This window comes from Metarhizium acridum, assembly GCF_019434415.1.
Source record: "Metarhizium acridum strain ARSEF 324 chromosome Unknown scaffold_234, whole genome shotgun sequence".
In the NCBI taxonomy this organism is placed as follows: Eukaryota; Fungi; Ascomycota; class Sordariomycetes; order Hypocreales; family Clavicipitaceae; genus Metarhizium; species Metarhizium acridum.
The window spans coordinates 236,004-251,404 of NW_027094021.1; the positions used below are offsets into that span (position 1 = coordinate 236,004).

At 38.8% G+C, this 15,401-nt stretch overlaps 1 protein-coding gene across 1 annotated transcript; it reads left to right on the forward strand.

Annotated features, from left to right (window-relative positions):
• The first annotated feature begins 416 nt into the window (after window positions 1-416).
• On the forward strand, window positions 417-5,812 carry J3458_011662 (uncharacterized protein). Its single transcript, XM_007810927.2, has 3 exons — window positions 417-2,045; window positions 2,145-4,897; window positions 4,972-5,812. The coding sequence occupies exons 1-3, from the start codon at window positions 1,865-1,867 to the stop codon at window positions 5,398-5,400; spliced, it is 3,363 nt and encodes a 1,120-aa protein (XP_007809118.1). The 5' UTR covers window positions 417-1,864; the 3' UTR covers window positions 5,401-5,812.
• The last annotated feature ends 9,589 nt before the right edge of the window (window positions 5,813-15,401 follow it).

Consider the following 15,401-nt stretch of genomic DNA (forward strand, 5'->3'; position numbering starts at 1 on the left):
CGAACCGATCAACAAGATGCGAAGGAGTATCGTGTGATGGGTCATGGGATTCTCCGATGGACGGAATACGCGCACATCTGCAGCTACAATATTCCTCTCCGGTTAAGCTGCCCGCCGCCTTTCCAGTTTCCAATGTCCATTCACCAACAACCGCCAGGACGCTGAGACCTGCAGCCGGCCACGCCAGACTATCACCACAATTGTGAGGTGAGCGCGCATGGAACACCTCGAAAGGGGTCCAAAGACACACTGCACGCGCTTCGTGGCTCCTCCATTCTTTGAGTCACGCGGGGGCCGACGCCTATCAGCGCCCACCACAACAACGGACCGTCTGGTGTCTTGCATCCGGTGTTGAACTCGGCATGGGTTGATTACTACTAGGCACATGGCGAGGCGTAAGGAAATTGAAGGTGGCATCCAGTCCCTCGCCAACCCGCAACCTCACCTATGAAGTGGGTGGGTGGACATCTTGGCCTGCCGGCACTTGTAGTAATTATTGGCAAGAGATACGGACTTAATGCTGTGCGACGTCGAAATGGGGGCAGATGGCATAGCGGAGGCCACGAGGCGTCTCTTCATATTGGTCAAGACGGCATGGTGAGCCATCGAGACCTACGCACGGGTTTGGTGGCAGAGATAATGGATTTGGCAGCCTCGCCGCAACATAGAAGCTTCAGTAGCATTGATGGAATCATGTTCAGGATGTTACACAACAGCAGTGACGGTCCGAAACGGTGTCATCTAACATCCCAGATGCTCGAGTCACAGATGGTGAACGACAGATGATGCGATCCGGAGGCAGGATTGAGGCCTTAGGGAGCATTGGTATGGAGTTCTTCCCCTTTGGTATGGGCCAATGGTCGATGTATGTTGTGTTTGCGAGGGTCGGCGAAGGGTGTGTGTGATTTGATCGATGATTACTAGGAGGTCGAGGGGGCCCCCTGATGATGACGATGATAATGATGGGCCTGCGTCCATGGCGACCCAGTTGCCTTATTTTCATGCCATGATGCATCCGGTACTCGGTTCTCCTAAAAACGTAGCCCGGCTTGGCTGCATCCACTCTGTGACTGAGTCTCGGCGTGAGCGACGTCCAGCCAAAGAAGGCGTCGTGCTCAGTGCCAAGCCCAGAGACAAGGTTCAGGATTGCCAAGGACCACAGCCAATAAGCCCAGCTGGGATCTTCTTACATAGGCGCGTCTCTCTCGTCTTTATTATTTGGTTCTTCATTTTGATTTTTTTTTTTGTTCCCTCATTTCCACCACAAACTGGTGTGAGTTCTTTACCGCCTAGGTAGTCCTTCAGCTTATCCAGCTGCGTGAGGCATCCAGGCAAAACCCATCTCGGCTTCTCTCACGCCGGCGCCCAGCCATTGGAAGCCTCACCGGCCATCATCTCCATCGCCCTCGTCGTCCGATCACTCTCCACCAACCCATCCATCACGCACGACGCCGCAAACTGCCCCGACCCCCTTCCGCCCCCGAGCAACTCCCACGCTAGTCCCGTGCCTCAATCGTAGGACTGACTCCGTCCGTTGCCGCGTCTGCCGGTGCTACTCTAGCTTTCCTCCTCGTGTCGCTTCATCATTTTCTGCCGCATGCTTTGCTACAGAAACAATCCCGTCCGATCCTATTTCCCTTTTGCTGCTTCCTAAACGCAGCATCAGTTTCACAGAAGGCAGGCGCAAGGAAATGCTCTCTATTTTCTGTACTTGATTGAGCTGTCCTGAGCTCCGCTGCGTGCTGCTTCTCCAATCTCCTAATCCCGGTCGGCAGTTTTTCTTTGCATTGCACTGCAACCTTGCTGATCGACCTTTGTTTGAGCACGGCAACTCTGCGGCTGGAGTACCGCTGCCTGTGAACCCATGGATACTCCAAGCAAGGACGGCGCGTCGTCGGGACGTCGTCAAACACCACTCGCATCCTCGACTGACGCAAGTCGCAGCACAGACGACAACACAAGAGAAAGTCGTCCCGGCGATGGCTTCGGGGAGAGCTACCAGTCAACCGAAACCGTGCGACACAGACCCGAAGGTGCTGGATATGGTACGTGTCAATTCTTTTTCATTCGTTTCAACCCATCTATCTAATGTGCTGCTGCTCGCAACTTCACGTCTGCGCATATGCTGACGCCGTCATCTGTAGGATCCATAAACAATCCTCCCACCGCAAGCAGTAGCCAAACCGCAGCTGAGTCGTCGCAATCGCAAGACCGCCCCCCGTCCAAAGGAACGCCTCAGTCATCGCGATCGGGTTTCAAACATCCCCATAAGGTCAAGTCGTTTCCCCGGTTGCGAAAACCACCACTGTCCAGGAGGACATCTTCCAACACTCCGCACCGTGGCGAAATCTTCTCTGCCGACGATGAACCTCACGAGGTCGTGGCCGATGCTGCCGAGCGCCAAGGCTACTCGACTCGTCGGCGGTCGCAACAGGCTAGCACACCACTGTCTCGCCTCCAGTCATATCGAGCTGGTGGCGATGGAGAAGACGAAGAGGAAACTCGCGCTGGGGGTGTTCCCACCACGACAACAGAAGAGGACGAACAAGAGCATAGTGAGGAGTTGCCACTGGAAGAGCACGTTGACTGTGATTCTGACGGCGAGATAAGTGAGGCCGAAAGCTTTACTCTCAAAGACAGACAGCAGGCAATAAACCAGACCCATCCTTTTGGTATCAGAGTCTGGAAGCCCGCATTGTACAAGAAGGACCGGTCCATTCAAAAGTTTGCCCAGGCAGATATTCACTCCTCTCCTGGAGGCCGCGTGAGCAATTGGCTTCTGCTGTTCAACCTTGTCTGGACCCTTGTATTTGGATGGTGGATGGCCACATTTGCAGCTCTTGGGGCCATCGTTTGCTTACTTTTTGCAGCGGCCCCTAGTGGCAAAGAGTATGGGCGAGTTTTATGGGGTTTGGCCGGCTACCTGTTTTACCCCTTTGGCAAGTTTGTACGTATGGAGAAGGACGAAGCGTACTCACACGAAGACGGAGATGAAGGCCGAAGCATCTCGGAGTATGAGCAGTGGCAGAGCGGCGATTTAGAGTACGGCCGGCTTTTCTTTGGGCCCGACGGCAACCGATCCATTGTCGGGCGGTCAAGACAAAGTATCGATTCCGAGCGCAGCGAAACTGATAGCCTGCTAGGACGGGGTCGACGGGGCGCCTCTTCTGGCGATACGCACCCTCGCATGAAGAGACGACGGCGCCTCTTTGGCAGGGGCGAGTGGAACATTGGCAGGGTCATCTTTTTCGTCTTCTTTTACTGCCTCATTTCGCCGGCCTTGATCATCACTTCTGCCATTTGTTGGTTCCTCGTTTTTTGGATTCCCATGGGCAAAGTGACGATCCTCCTATTCGATCATCTCCGTCGACATCCACTCGCCCTGTCGTTTGAGACTCACATGGGCTACATGCGAAGCGAAGACGCGCCCGACTCGTCCATTTTGGTGTGCACCTACCGAGCCGTTGGCTCCAAGTATTGGAAGTACACCATTGACGGCACCAACATCTTCCTCATCAACCTCATGGCCGTCGTGTGCTTTGTGATTTTCGACTGGGCCGTCCTCGAGGGCGTACTTCACGTGGAGAGCTTCATTACCTCCCCGGCTTTCCTGTTTACTGCCGGTCTGTTGTCCATCATCCCCCTAGCGTATTTCATTGGCCAGGCGGTTGCATCCATATCGGCCCAGTCGTCCATGGGACTGGGTGCGGCCATCAATGCTTTCTTCGCCACTGTTGTCGAAGTGTTTCTCTATTGCGTTGCTCTCAGCCAGGGCAAGGGTCAGCTCGTGGAAGGCAGCATTGTCGGCAGCATATTCGCCGGTATCCTCTTCTTGCCTGGCATTTCCATGTGTTTTGGCGCCCTCAAGCGCAAGACGCAGAGATTCAATGCCCGGTCGGCTGGTGTCACGTCCACCATGCTACTATTTGCCGTAGTGGGTGCCTTTGGTCCGACACTATTCTATCAAATCTATGGAACCCATGAGCTGAGCTGTACGGATTGCGATGACTTGGGACATGGCGGAAAGGATGGTTCTGGTGGTGTTCGCGATTGTCGTCGATGCTACTTCTCGCAGGCACCGGCGCTTGACGATCGGTTTTATCTCGAGGCCGTGCGACCGTACTGTTACCTGGCTGCTGCCATGCTCTTCTTCTCATACTTGATCGGACTGTGGTTCACGCTGCGAACTCACGCCGCCGTCATCTGGAACGCCGAAATTGAGGAGAAGAAGCACGAAGAGCAACTCCAAGCATCTCTACTTCGGGCCTCGCAACCTTCGGCGGCCGAAACTACTGGGACGGATATCCGCGACTCTCATCTCTATAAACGCATTCTGGGCCAGTCACTAAAGCATGTCGGGCTTCAACCTCGCCCTGAGGAAATGGGCCGCCAGGCACCTGTCCCAGACGCTGCCACCAACGGCATGGCCGCAACCCCACACGTAGTTCCTCCTAAGGGCAGCGATACGATTCGGTCTACCGTTAATGTGCCTGGTCTCAGCCAAGCGGACAACACCGCTCTGGCTCGGGAGGTCGCACACATTGCAGCCACTGCGGCCACGCTCGCATCGAGGGATCGGGAAAGGCTGCGAAAGCTATCTTCTACCCCGGGCCAACACGGCACCATTCGAACGCATCAGCACCAGGCGGATGAAGCCACGGCGGCTGGTGAAACGGCAACCGTGCATGCTGGAGGCCATGGAGGAGGCGGCCATGATGCTCCAAACTGGGGTCGCGCAAAGAGTTCCATCATTCTGTTGGGAGCCACCGTATTGTATGCCGTCATTGCGGAAATTCTAGTGGACACGGTGGACGTTGTTTTGGAGAGTTTCTCGATTGATCAAAAGTTTTTGGGTATCACGCTTTTTGCACTTGTTCCCAATACCACCGAGTTCCTGGTAAGTTGGCGCCTCGCTCGAAAAAAAAAAATTGCTGCAAATATGACATGTAATAATAATCATCATCATGACAGAACGCCATCTCCTTTGCAATGAACGGAAACATTGCACTGTCAATGGAAATCGGTTCCGCATACGCGCTGCAAGTCTGCCTGCTGCAGATTCCTGCGCTCGTGTTGTTCTCAGCCGTGTACGCCAACATCCCCAGCGGCAGCGACCCTAGCTTGTACACCTTTTCTCTGCTGTTCCCGCAGTGGGATATGGTGACGGTTATTCTGTGCGTCTTCTTGCTGAGCTACGTCTACGGCGAAGGAAAGAGCAATTATTTCAAGGGCAGCATCTTGGTGCTGACGTATTTTGTGGTGGTGATTGGGTTCTACTTTAGCGGCTTCACGTCCGAGGTGATGGGCCTCAAACGCTTCGATGTCATGGGAGAAGATGGGAGTTACAAGAGCTTCAAGACGATAGGCCGCGGGTCGAGCGGGCGAGCGTATGGATTGTGAATGGTGGGCGGGGAAGAGGTGTAGTGACTTGATAAACTGTACAGACTTTCATGGTTCCCTGTCCTGCTGCAAGCACCCGGATCAGGTGGAAAGGGCGGTGTTCCATACGTGTATCTCTACTTGTTGAGCTGTGTATCGAGATGGCTGGGCGAAAGCATTGTTTGTTGTCTGCATCGTTGGGACGTTGGTCGTTTTCGGGACGCATGGGCACTATTTCTGCGTTAGCAATGGGACTAATTTATTGAGTCATGTGTATAATGGGGTGTTGTTTGTTTGTTTGTTTATTTGTTTGCCGCGTCGTGCTCTCGTTCCAACGATTGTTTGTGGTGTTGTGGAAACTAGGCGACTCGACTGGGCGGAGCAGGGCTTTCCCAGATGTGGTTTGGTACCAGTCTAGCAAAGTTGGTCTGGCATGGCATTGCACAAGGTCTGTTTACCGGATCATGTGCGTAGGAATGTCTTCTACGTTGGCGTCCAACCTACTTGATGATCCGCAGCGACTCAATTGTAGCTCGTGGCGTCGGCTTCTGCACGGCCGAAAAAATACGTCTGCTAGAGCATCATCGGCTTGCAATGGATGAAGCCGGCATAGCGCTACTATGGGCCCGTGAAATATTCTTCGGGTCAGATGGCGTCAGGGTTTCAGTGCAGGCAGTCAATTCAGGTTTGCGAACATCAAATCAAACATCCACTCAGGCCAAAATGCAAACTCTTCCTCACGTCCAAGTCAAGCTCAGACAGCAATGAAAAGAAAAGAGGAGCCTGTCAGACGTCCATCAACGCCCACCCTGCCCATGCGCCCGAAGGCAAGACAACGAACAGGGTCGAGATCATCAACAAAGCTTCCCGACATGTTGCCATGCCACATGGGAACAATCTCTCTATACAGTGTCTGCAGAGCGCAAACACCGCCGTCCTTGCGGACAGAGCGAGAGGAACCGGAGCTTTCACTCTAGGGCGTCGAGGATATTCATTCATCAACCAGGGTGGATTCTGTGGCTTCTTTAGGAAACCAAGAGAAGGTCGAATACTATAGAAATGATTCTCCTGCAAGGATTGTCAGAAATGGGCGTTGTGGTGCAAGAGGGAGCAGCTAGGTGTGCGCTTACTGAAGTATTGTCGACATGAAGAAGAAAGGAAAAAAAGGTCTGAAAGTGTGTGCGGCAGAGGGTTCTTTTATAGAGGATTTGCGAGGCGGGCGGTGAGCGCGTGACCGCCTAAAAGTTTTTTTTGGGCGGCAGTATTTCTTTCGCGGCGCGAGGGGTCCCGCCGTGGTGAAGGGGAAGTGAGTTGACGGTGAGAGGAAAGCGGGGTTGTTTGATTGGGGCGGATCTGGTGTGGATTGTCTGGCGGGCTGCGTTTGCTCTACTCGTGCCACGCCCCACCATTAGGTAATTCAGCTACAGAAGCTCTCACCACCTTTGGTGGTGCTTATCACTAAGGCGGGCACATTAGTGTTACGAACCAAGGGTACCTGAAGCAGTTGGCCGGCGTTATAGGCCGCTAGCATGCAGACAAGAATAGGGCCCAACGGGATTACAGGTCACGTGAGGGGATTAAATGGGATTAGTTTAATTTAACTTAATAGATTAAAGGGGATTAACCTAATCTAGTACGGGGGATTAAATGGGATCTATTTAATTTAAAATTATAATAAAGAGATAAATAAGTACTTAAGGAGAAGGTATTCCTATAATTAAATAATTTAAATCTCTATTAATTAATTTAAGTAATAGTCTTACTATTAAGAGTTATACTCTTAATAGCCTTATTATAATATTACTTAAAAGCTACTTTATAGTATTTAACTTAACTTACTTTTTAAGAAATAAACCTATTATACCTTAAAACTTAAGCTACTATTACATTTTAATTAATTCTATTTAATAAGTTACTTTAAAACTTTAAGTAGTAATAACTTTTAAGATATTTACTTTAAGCGAAAAGACTATTAACCCTAAGAAGATAATAAAGTACCTTTATAATAAGATTATTAAGCTTAAGAAGTAGAATTAATAGCTTTTTAATTAATAGAATAATCTCTATAAAAAACTTAAGGTATAAGAAGAGAAACTTATAGTAGTTTAAAATCTTATACTTATATTCTCTATTAATAATAATAATATACTAAAATTCCTTAAGCTTAAATTATATAATAATTATAAGGGTAATATAAGGAACTTTCTTATATAAGCTTAAGCTTACCTATAAGTTAATGAAAAAATTTATATAATACTTAAGTTATAAATTCTTTATATTAGTAATCTCTTAACTAGGAAAGTAATAAAGTAATAAGAGCTAACCTTTCACGTATATCTTAAATATAACGTTAAAGTTAAAGTAAAAGTTATTTATATCTTCTTTAATTATAAAACCTTTAAAGAATAACTTCTTATTACATTTAAAAACCCTAATAAGTATAAGAAAGCTATATAATAGCTTACTTAACTTAAGTAAATTAAATCTATAGCTTATTACGCTAAGAAGTTTAAGCGTATTATAGTAAAACTTAACTAGAATATTAAACCTAAAATAAAAGTCTTTTATTAAGAACTTAAAGAAGAAGTAAAGAATAACATTTATTAAGAAAATTATTTTAAGTTATTTAATAACTTTATTAAAATAGTTATTAAGGTAAATAATCGCTTATATAAGTAACGTTATAAAAAAAGTTATAGGAAATTTAAATTATATACTAGGTTTAATAAATCTAATAGTAATAAGCTACGCTAAATATTAATAGTATATAGGTATTACGCTAGACTTATAAAACTTAACGCTATAAATAAGGAAAGGGGGAGGACTTATTATAATTATAGTAAGACTAAATACTTTACGAATAAATGTAAAGCCCTAAAGAAGCTATAAAAGTTAATTTTTAAAGGTAAAAAGCTTTATACTATAAACTAAGAAGACTTACTCACGCGAAATCTTAGTGTAATAAGTAAGAAAGGAAACCTTACGTTAATAAATAATATTAGTTTAAATAAAGATTAAGAATTTAAAACCTAATTAATACTTAATAACTTTTAGAAATACTAGATACCCTTATTAAGAAGCGAACCTTTATTAGAGCTAATCTAAGAGAAAGAGAATTATTTAATTAAGAAAGATAAACTTAAAGTTAAATATAAACTCCTTAATTAAACCTTTTATTATAATAATAATTATTATACGTACCTTAGTAATAAGTAAGGTAATAGATAGTTTTTACGAGAATAAAAGGGAAGGAGAATAACCCTTATAATACAACTAAAATTATAATAAATTAATTTAAAGATATTAAATAGAAAGTTATATTATACTAAGAATAATATATATACTACTTAAGTTATAACCTTATAATATAAGGAGAAAGGGAATTATATAACTATAAGTAACTCGCTTAGCTTAAGTTTAATTAATATAAATAATAGGTTAAGCGATTACTAAGAAAGCTCTAATAATACGTTAAAAGTTACTATTAATAATAGCGCTTAAAATAACGCGTTAAAGAATAATATAAGAATAAGATTAATAAATTAAAAAACGATAGCTATTATTATAATTAAAACTAATTTCTTAACGAAGATTTAATAGGTCTTTATATACTATAAATATTAGTAGTATAGTATACCTTATAATTAATATAATTATAATAAAACGAAAGATTTAGGTAATAATTAATAGTAAAGTATAAGAAAATTTTATCTTATTAAATCTCGTTAATAAATTATAATTACCTTAAACACTTAAAGATAAGCTTTATTAACTTATAATTATAAAAGGAATTATAGTAAAGTATAGTTAAGGGATAATTAATATAAAAGTTACGTAGCTTCTCGTTAATATATAAGGTATAAAATATTAAGTTATATTAAATATTATAGTAATCTTAAAATATAATATTATATTAGGGATACCCTAATTATAAGTGAATAATTTATAAGTTAATTAAAGAACCAGCTAACTTTAATAGAATTTACTAGGATATAATTATAAAGCTAAGAGTAGCCTATAAAGAGCACCTTATTTAAACTATAATAGGCCTTTAGGAATATATATAATTATTAAAGAGCTAAAAGCTAAGATAACGGAGATTTTTAAGGAATACTTAGAGTATAGTAAGCTATTTAATAAAGAGCTAAAAATAAAACTATTAAAGTATTTACGCTAGGACTATAAGATTAGACTTTAATCTAGTATTAAACTAACGTTTAATAAGATTTATTCTTAGAACCTTAAGTAAGATAAGGCGCTTAAGGAGTATTTAAAGGATATATTATAGAAGGGATATATAAGACTATTAGAGTCCCTAATAAAATACTTAATTCTATAAGTATTAAAGAAAAACGGGAAACTATAATTATATATTAATTATTAACACTTAAATAAGATTATAATTAAGAATTAATACCTATTACTGCTTATAATAGAAATTAAAGATAAAGTTAAAAAAGCTAAATAGTTTATTATACTTAACTTAAAAGAGGCCTATAACCTTATATGAATAAAAGAAGGCTATAAGTAAATAATAGTATTTTAAACTAGTAGAGAATACTATAAATATCTAGTAATATCTTTTAAGCCTATTAACGTACTAGTAACCTTTTAAAGAATAATTAATATAATCTTACGAAAATAACTAAAAGTATTTATAGTTATATACCTTAATAATATTCTTATTTATTTAAATACTCTTAAGAAATATAAACGATATATATATAAGGTACTATAAACTCTATAGAATAATAAACTCTTAATTAAAGCCTTAAAATACTAGTTTTATTAGAATACTATACACTTTTTAGGGTACGTGCTTATATATAAAGAAATATAAATAAGCTTAAATAAGATTAAAACTATTAAGAAATAGCCTACATTAAAGAATTTAAAGGAAGTTAAAGAATTTATAGTATTTATAAACTTTTATTATAAGTTCTTAAGCGAATATAAAGATATTTTATAACCTCTTATAAACCTAATAAAAAAAGAAGTTAGCTTTTAATAGAACGAATTAAAAGCTATAGTATTTTAAAAGATAAAAGATTTAATTACGTTAAAACCTATATTAAAAGCATTTAATTAAAATAAATCTTATAAGCTTAAAACGAACGCCTTAAACTTTATATTAGGCGAATAGCTTAAATAATAAGATAATTAAGAAAGATTATATTTAATTATATTCTTCTTAAAGAAACTCTATAAACTTAAACTTAATTATAAAATTTATAATAAAGAACTTATAGCTATTATTAAGTACTTTAAAGAATAAAGACACTATTTTATAGGAGTAAAGCATTAAATTAAGGTTTATATTAATTATAAGAATCTTATATTATTTTTAACTATAAAGAATTTAAATAAACGATAGATTAAATAGTATAAAACCCTTATAAATTATAACTTAAAATTATATACTATAAAGAATTTAAAAATAAAAGAGTAAACGCGCTTAGCTAAAGAGAGAATTTAAAATTAAATAAGTAAGTAAGTAATATACCCTTATTACGCGCTATTAAGAATAAAAACCTTATATTAGGTATTTAAGAAGTTAATATAACCTAATAAGTTAAGCTAAATAAAACATAAATATAATAGATTATAATATATATTAAGAATAATAGTTACCTAAATAATTAGAAAATAAAAACGTATTTATTTAAGAAAGGTAAAACCTTCTTATATAATAAACGGTAGTATATTCCTAGTACACTTTAAGAGTAGCTTATTAAAGAAATATACGAGCACCTATTACACGAATATTAGGGTATAGGGAAGATAATTAGTAGATTATAAAGATTATATAACTTCTTAGAAAGTAGAAAAATAGTATAAGAAGTTATTAAGAAATACGATACGTATAATAAGGTAAAGGTAATATAACACGTATTATATAATAAACTATAACTAATACTATTACTTGAAAGAGTATAGTAAACTATTATAATAGACTTTATTATTAAACTATTAAAGTTAAAGGAACCTATAATAGGAGTAGCTTATAATAGCATTTTAATTATTATAAATAAACTTATAAAATACGCTTATTATATTCTATATAAGGAATTAAGTAATACTAAGGACTTAACGTATATGTTCTTTAAAATAGTTATTATATAGTATAGATTACTAATAAAGCTTATATTAGATTATAATAAATTATTTACCTTAAACTTTTAGAAATACCTTATAGAAACTATAAAGATTAAATAAAGCTTATTAATAGTATTCCACTTATAATTAAATAAATAAATAGAAATCTTAAATTAAATACTTAAATAATATCTATAAAGCTATATTAACTACTAATAGAATAATTAAGTAGAATAGCTACTACTAGTATAATAGGCTTATAATAGCTCTAAGATTAATAATATAAAGATATTATTATTTAAGGTAAATTACGAATTTAACCCTATTATTAAAATATATACGATATAGAATGTAAACGCGCTAATAGCTATAACGTATATAATAACTATAATAGAAATATAAAAACACTTATAATAGAAATAAATATTTTTATAGAACTAAATAAAATACTATATAAATAAAAAGAGATTACTAGCGCTAATCCTAAAGAAGGGATATAAAGTATATCTTATTTATAAAAACATTAAAATTAAGTAACCTAATAATAAACTTAACTAAAAGAAGATTAGACTATTTCTTATTAAATGGAAAATCTTAAATACTAACTATAAACTATTATTACTAAATAAAATAAGAATCTATTCTATATTTTATATATTATTATTAAAGAAAGTATTAAATAAATCTATAATTACTATTAATATTATAATAGAAGATATTAATAAATATAAAGTTAAACGAATACTTAAAGCACGAGAGGATATAAAGAATTATTATTATCTCGTTAAATAAAAGGGATATTTAAACTCTAAAAACACCTAAAAACCAGCTAAGAATCTTATAAACTACTTAACGTTACTTAAATAGTTCTATTAGAGAATAAAAACTTATTAGGAATAAGGAAACCTAAGTTTACTAGAAACTTAAGTGTTTAATTAAGTATATTAAACTTTAACTTTAAATGCTTTTAAGCCTTTAACTTATTTAGACTCTTTATACTACGAGTAATTATCTTTATAGCCTTTTATCGTAGAAATTTCTCCTAATAATAAATCCATTATAAATAAGCTATTACTTACTTTAAATTCTTCTTAGTTAAAGCACGTTCTTTATTTAAACGATTCTTTTCGTAAAGAATACGATTATAAGCATTTAAAGATATTCCACTTAAATTACAGTTAATATTACCACGTAAAGCATATTCGTTACACCTATCTTTCCCTTTAGTAATAATACACTCTTAATTGTTTTTTTAACACGAATTATAGGAAGGTATAATAAAGTTAAAGGCAAATATAAACTTAAAAAGACGTTTATAATTAATCTTTTAATTAAGGTAAGATTATTATTTTAAAATACGGTTAAAAGATATTATAAAAAGAATAATAAAGAAAAGAAAAAAGGGAAAAGAGAGAAAGAAAGAGAATACTTATTAAACGAAATAAAATAGCCTTAAGGATAAGACTAATAGGGGAGAAGTATTATATTATAAACTAAGGGTACTTAAAGTAATTAACTAACGTTATAAGCCGCTAGTATATAAATAAGAATAAGGCTTAATAGGATCGTAGATTACGTGAGAGGATTAGATAAGATTAGTCTAATTTAACTTAATAGATTAAAGGGGATTAACCTAATCTAGTATAAGAGATTAAATAGAATCTATTTAATCTAGAATTATAATAAAGAGATAAACGAGTACTTAAGGAGAAGATATTCTTATAGTTAAATAGTTTAAATCTTTATTAATTAATTTAAGTAATAGTCTTACTATTAAGAGTTATACTCTTAATAGCCTTATTATAATACTACTTAAAAGCTACTTTATAGCATTTAACCTAACTTACTTTCTAAGAAATAGACCTACTATGCCTTAGAACCTAAGCTACCGTTACAATTAGTAAGGCGGGCACTTACATATAAATATTACTATTAAAAAATAAAATAATATTAAATAAAATAAATAAAATTATAAAATAAATTATATAAAATATATTAAATAATATTATATAATAAAATATTATAATTATAATTTTATATATTTTAATTAATTAAATATAATTTTTCTTAAATTTTAAATAATAAATTAAATAAAAATATAATATTACATTCTAATATAAAATAACTAGATTTTCTATCTTTTCCCTCTTCTTCTCTTCTTTCTCATTTCCCGTCTTTTCTTCTCTCCCCTTCCTTTCTCCCTTCTCCTCCTTTCTATTTTTCCACCTCCCTTTCCCTCCTCCTCTTTTCTCCGCCCCCCTTTCCACCCCTCCTCCTCATCTTTTCTCCTCCTTTCCCCTTCCTCTCTACCCTCTCTCTCCCCTCTTCTCTCCCCTCTACCCTCTTTCCCTCCCCTTCTTCTCCTCTCCCCCTCCTTTTCCTTCTTTTTCTTTCCTTTTTCCGTCCCCTTCCTCTGCCTTCTCTCCCTCTCCCTTCCTTCCTTCTTCCTTCTTTTTCTCTTCTCTCTCTCTCGTTTTCCCCTCTCTTTTCCTTTCCTCCTCTCTCTCTCCTCTCTCCTCTCCCCTTCTCTCCTTCCTCTTCTTCTTCTTTCCCTTCTCCCCCTCTTCTTTCCGTCTTTCTTTTCCCCCCTTCCCCCCCCTCTCTCTCCTTTTCCTTCTCTTCTCTTTCTTTTCCGTCTTTTTTCCCCCTCCCCTTCTTCTCCTCCTCCTTCTCCTCTTTCTTCCTTTCTTCCCCTTTCTCTCTCTTTCCCTCTCCTCTCTTTCTTTCCCTCTTTCCCTGTTTCCCTCTTCTCCCCCTAACCTGCCCGCCTTGCTGATGTGCCCGCCTTGCTGATAAGCACCACCAAAGGTGGTGAGAGCTTCTGTAGCTGAATTACCTAATGGTGGGGCGTGGCACGAGTAGCCTTGCGCTTTTTGCTCTTGGGTGCAGAAACTTCGAGGGATTGTGGAGCGGCTCATCTCGGTAGGGTGAGAAAAGAGCGGGTGGCTTCGGTGGTATTATGGGTTTATTGCTGAGGACCTGCTTGGCGGGATTTTTTTTTTTGCACGCAGTGCAGGGAGCGAAACTTGCATGGCGTTGTGTTGCTTTGCATCCGCGAGGTCTGCTCGACGCTTGTGGCTTGGTGTACATATGCAATGCCGTGTATGCACAAGGTGGCATGTTGCCTCGTGGTCCGGGAGTTCTGCCGAGTGTTCAATGTTACTCTTACGGTGTTTTGCTGTAACACATGTGTTGCTTTTGATGTGCAATGTTGACAAGGCGCATGTTTCCATGCCGCGCCCATCTCGCATGTAGACAGAGAGTACTCTTTATATAAAGAACATCCATCTTTTTCTTCTTTTTACTTTTTGCCGTAATCGACGCAGAGTGCGCTTTGCGCCATAGGGTAGCCCAGCCGTCAACGCCCCATTATGAACATGATGAGACTGTACCACAAGTCTGGCTAATTTGAATAGTGGTCATCACCTTATTATGCCAGTTTTCCCACAGTGTGAACTTGGTCAACCAGGGCTCATAAATGCCGATAGCGGGCCTTGGAGGTTGTGCAGGAAGCCGTCTCGTCGCCTGGGCTATGCTCAGCTAATTGGAAGCGCGTTCTCGAACAATCGTGTCTGGGATCGTCGCACATGAGCCAAGACTCAGTCAGTCCTTGACGTCGCCATCTCCACCACATGCGGACCGGCTCGAATTCTCACGACATCTTTCCGGCCGAAATTTTAGTCACTTCTGCATGTCTGGACATCAGATGATCAATGTCTCGCGTCTATCCAACAAGAGCCAGGGAATGCTGCAAGGACAGTGTAGATGTGGCAGAAATCTTGGCTTCCAAAAACTTGCTCTGCCTGCACAAGGATTACTACTGCCCATGAAGGGATATACTTTTGCTACCATCCATGCTAACCGTAAGTGATAGTCAGCGATCGGGCGGTCGACGTTTGAGCTGCGTTTAGGCTCAACACCCTCCT

Coding starts and splice junctions, on each gene's coding strand:
- J3458_011662 (XM_007810927.2), top strand. CDS start 1,865: ATGGATACTCCAAGCAAGGACGGCGCGTCGTCGGGACGTCGTCAAACA. Junction 2,046..2,144: donor ACCCGAAGGTGCTGGATATG/GTACGTGTCAAT, acceptor CGTCATCTGTAG/GATCCATAAACAATCCTCCC. Junction 4,898..4,971: donor CCAATACCACCGAGTTCCTG/GTAAGTTGGCGC, acceptor TCATCATGACAG/AACGCCATCTCCTTTGCAAT.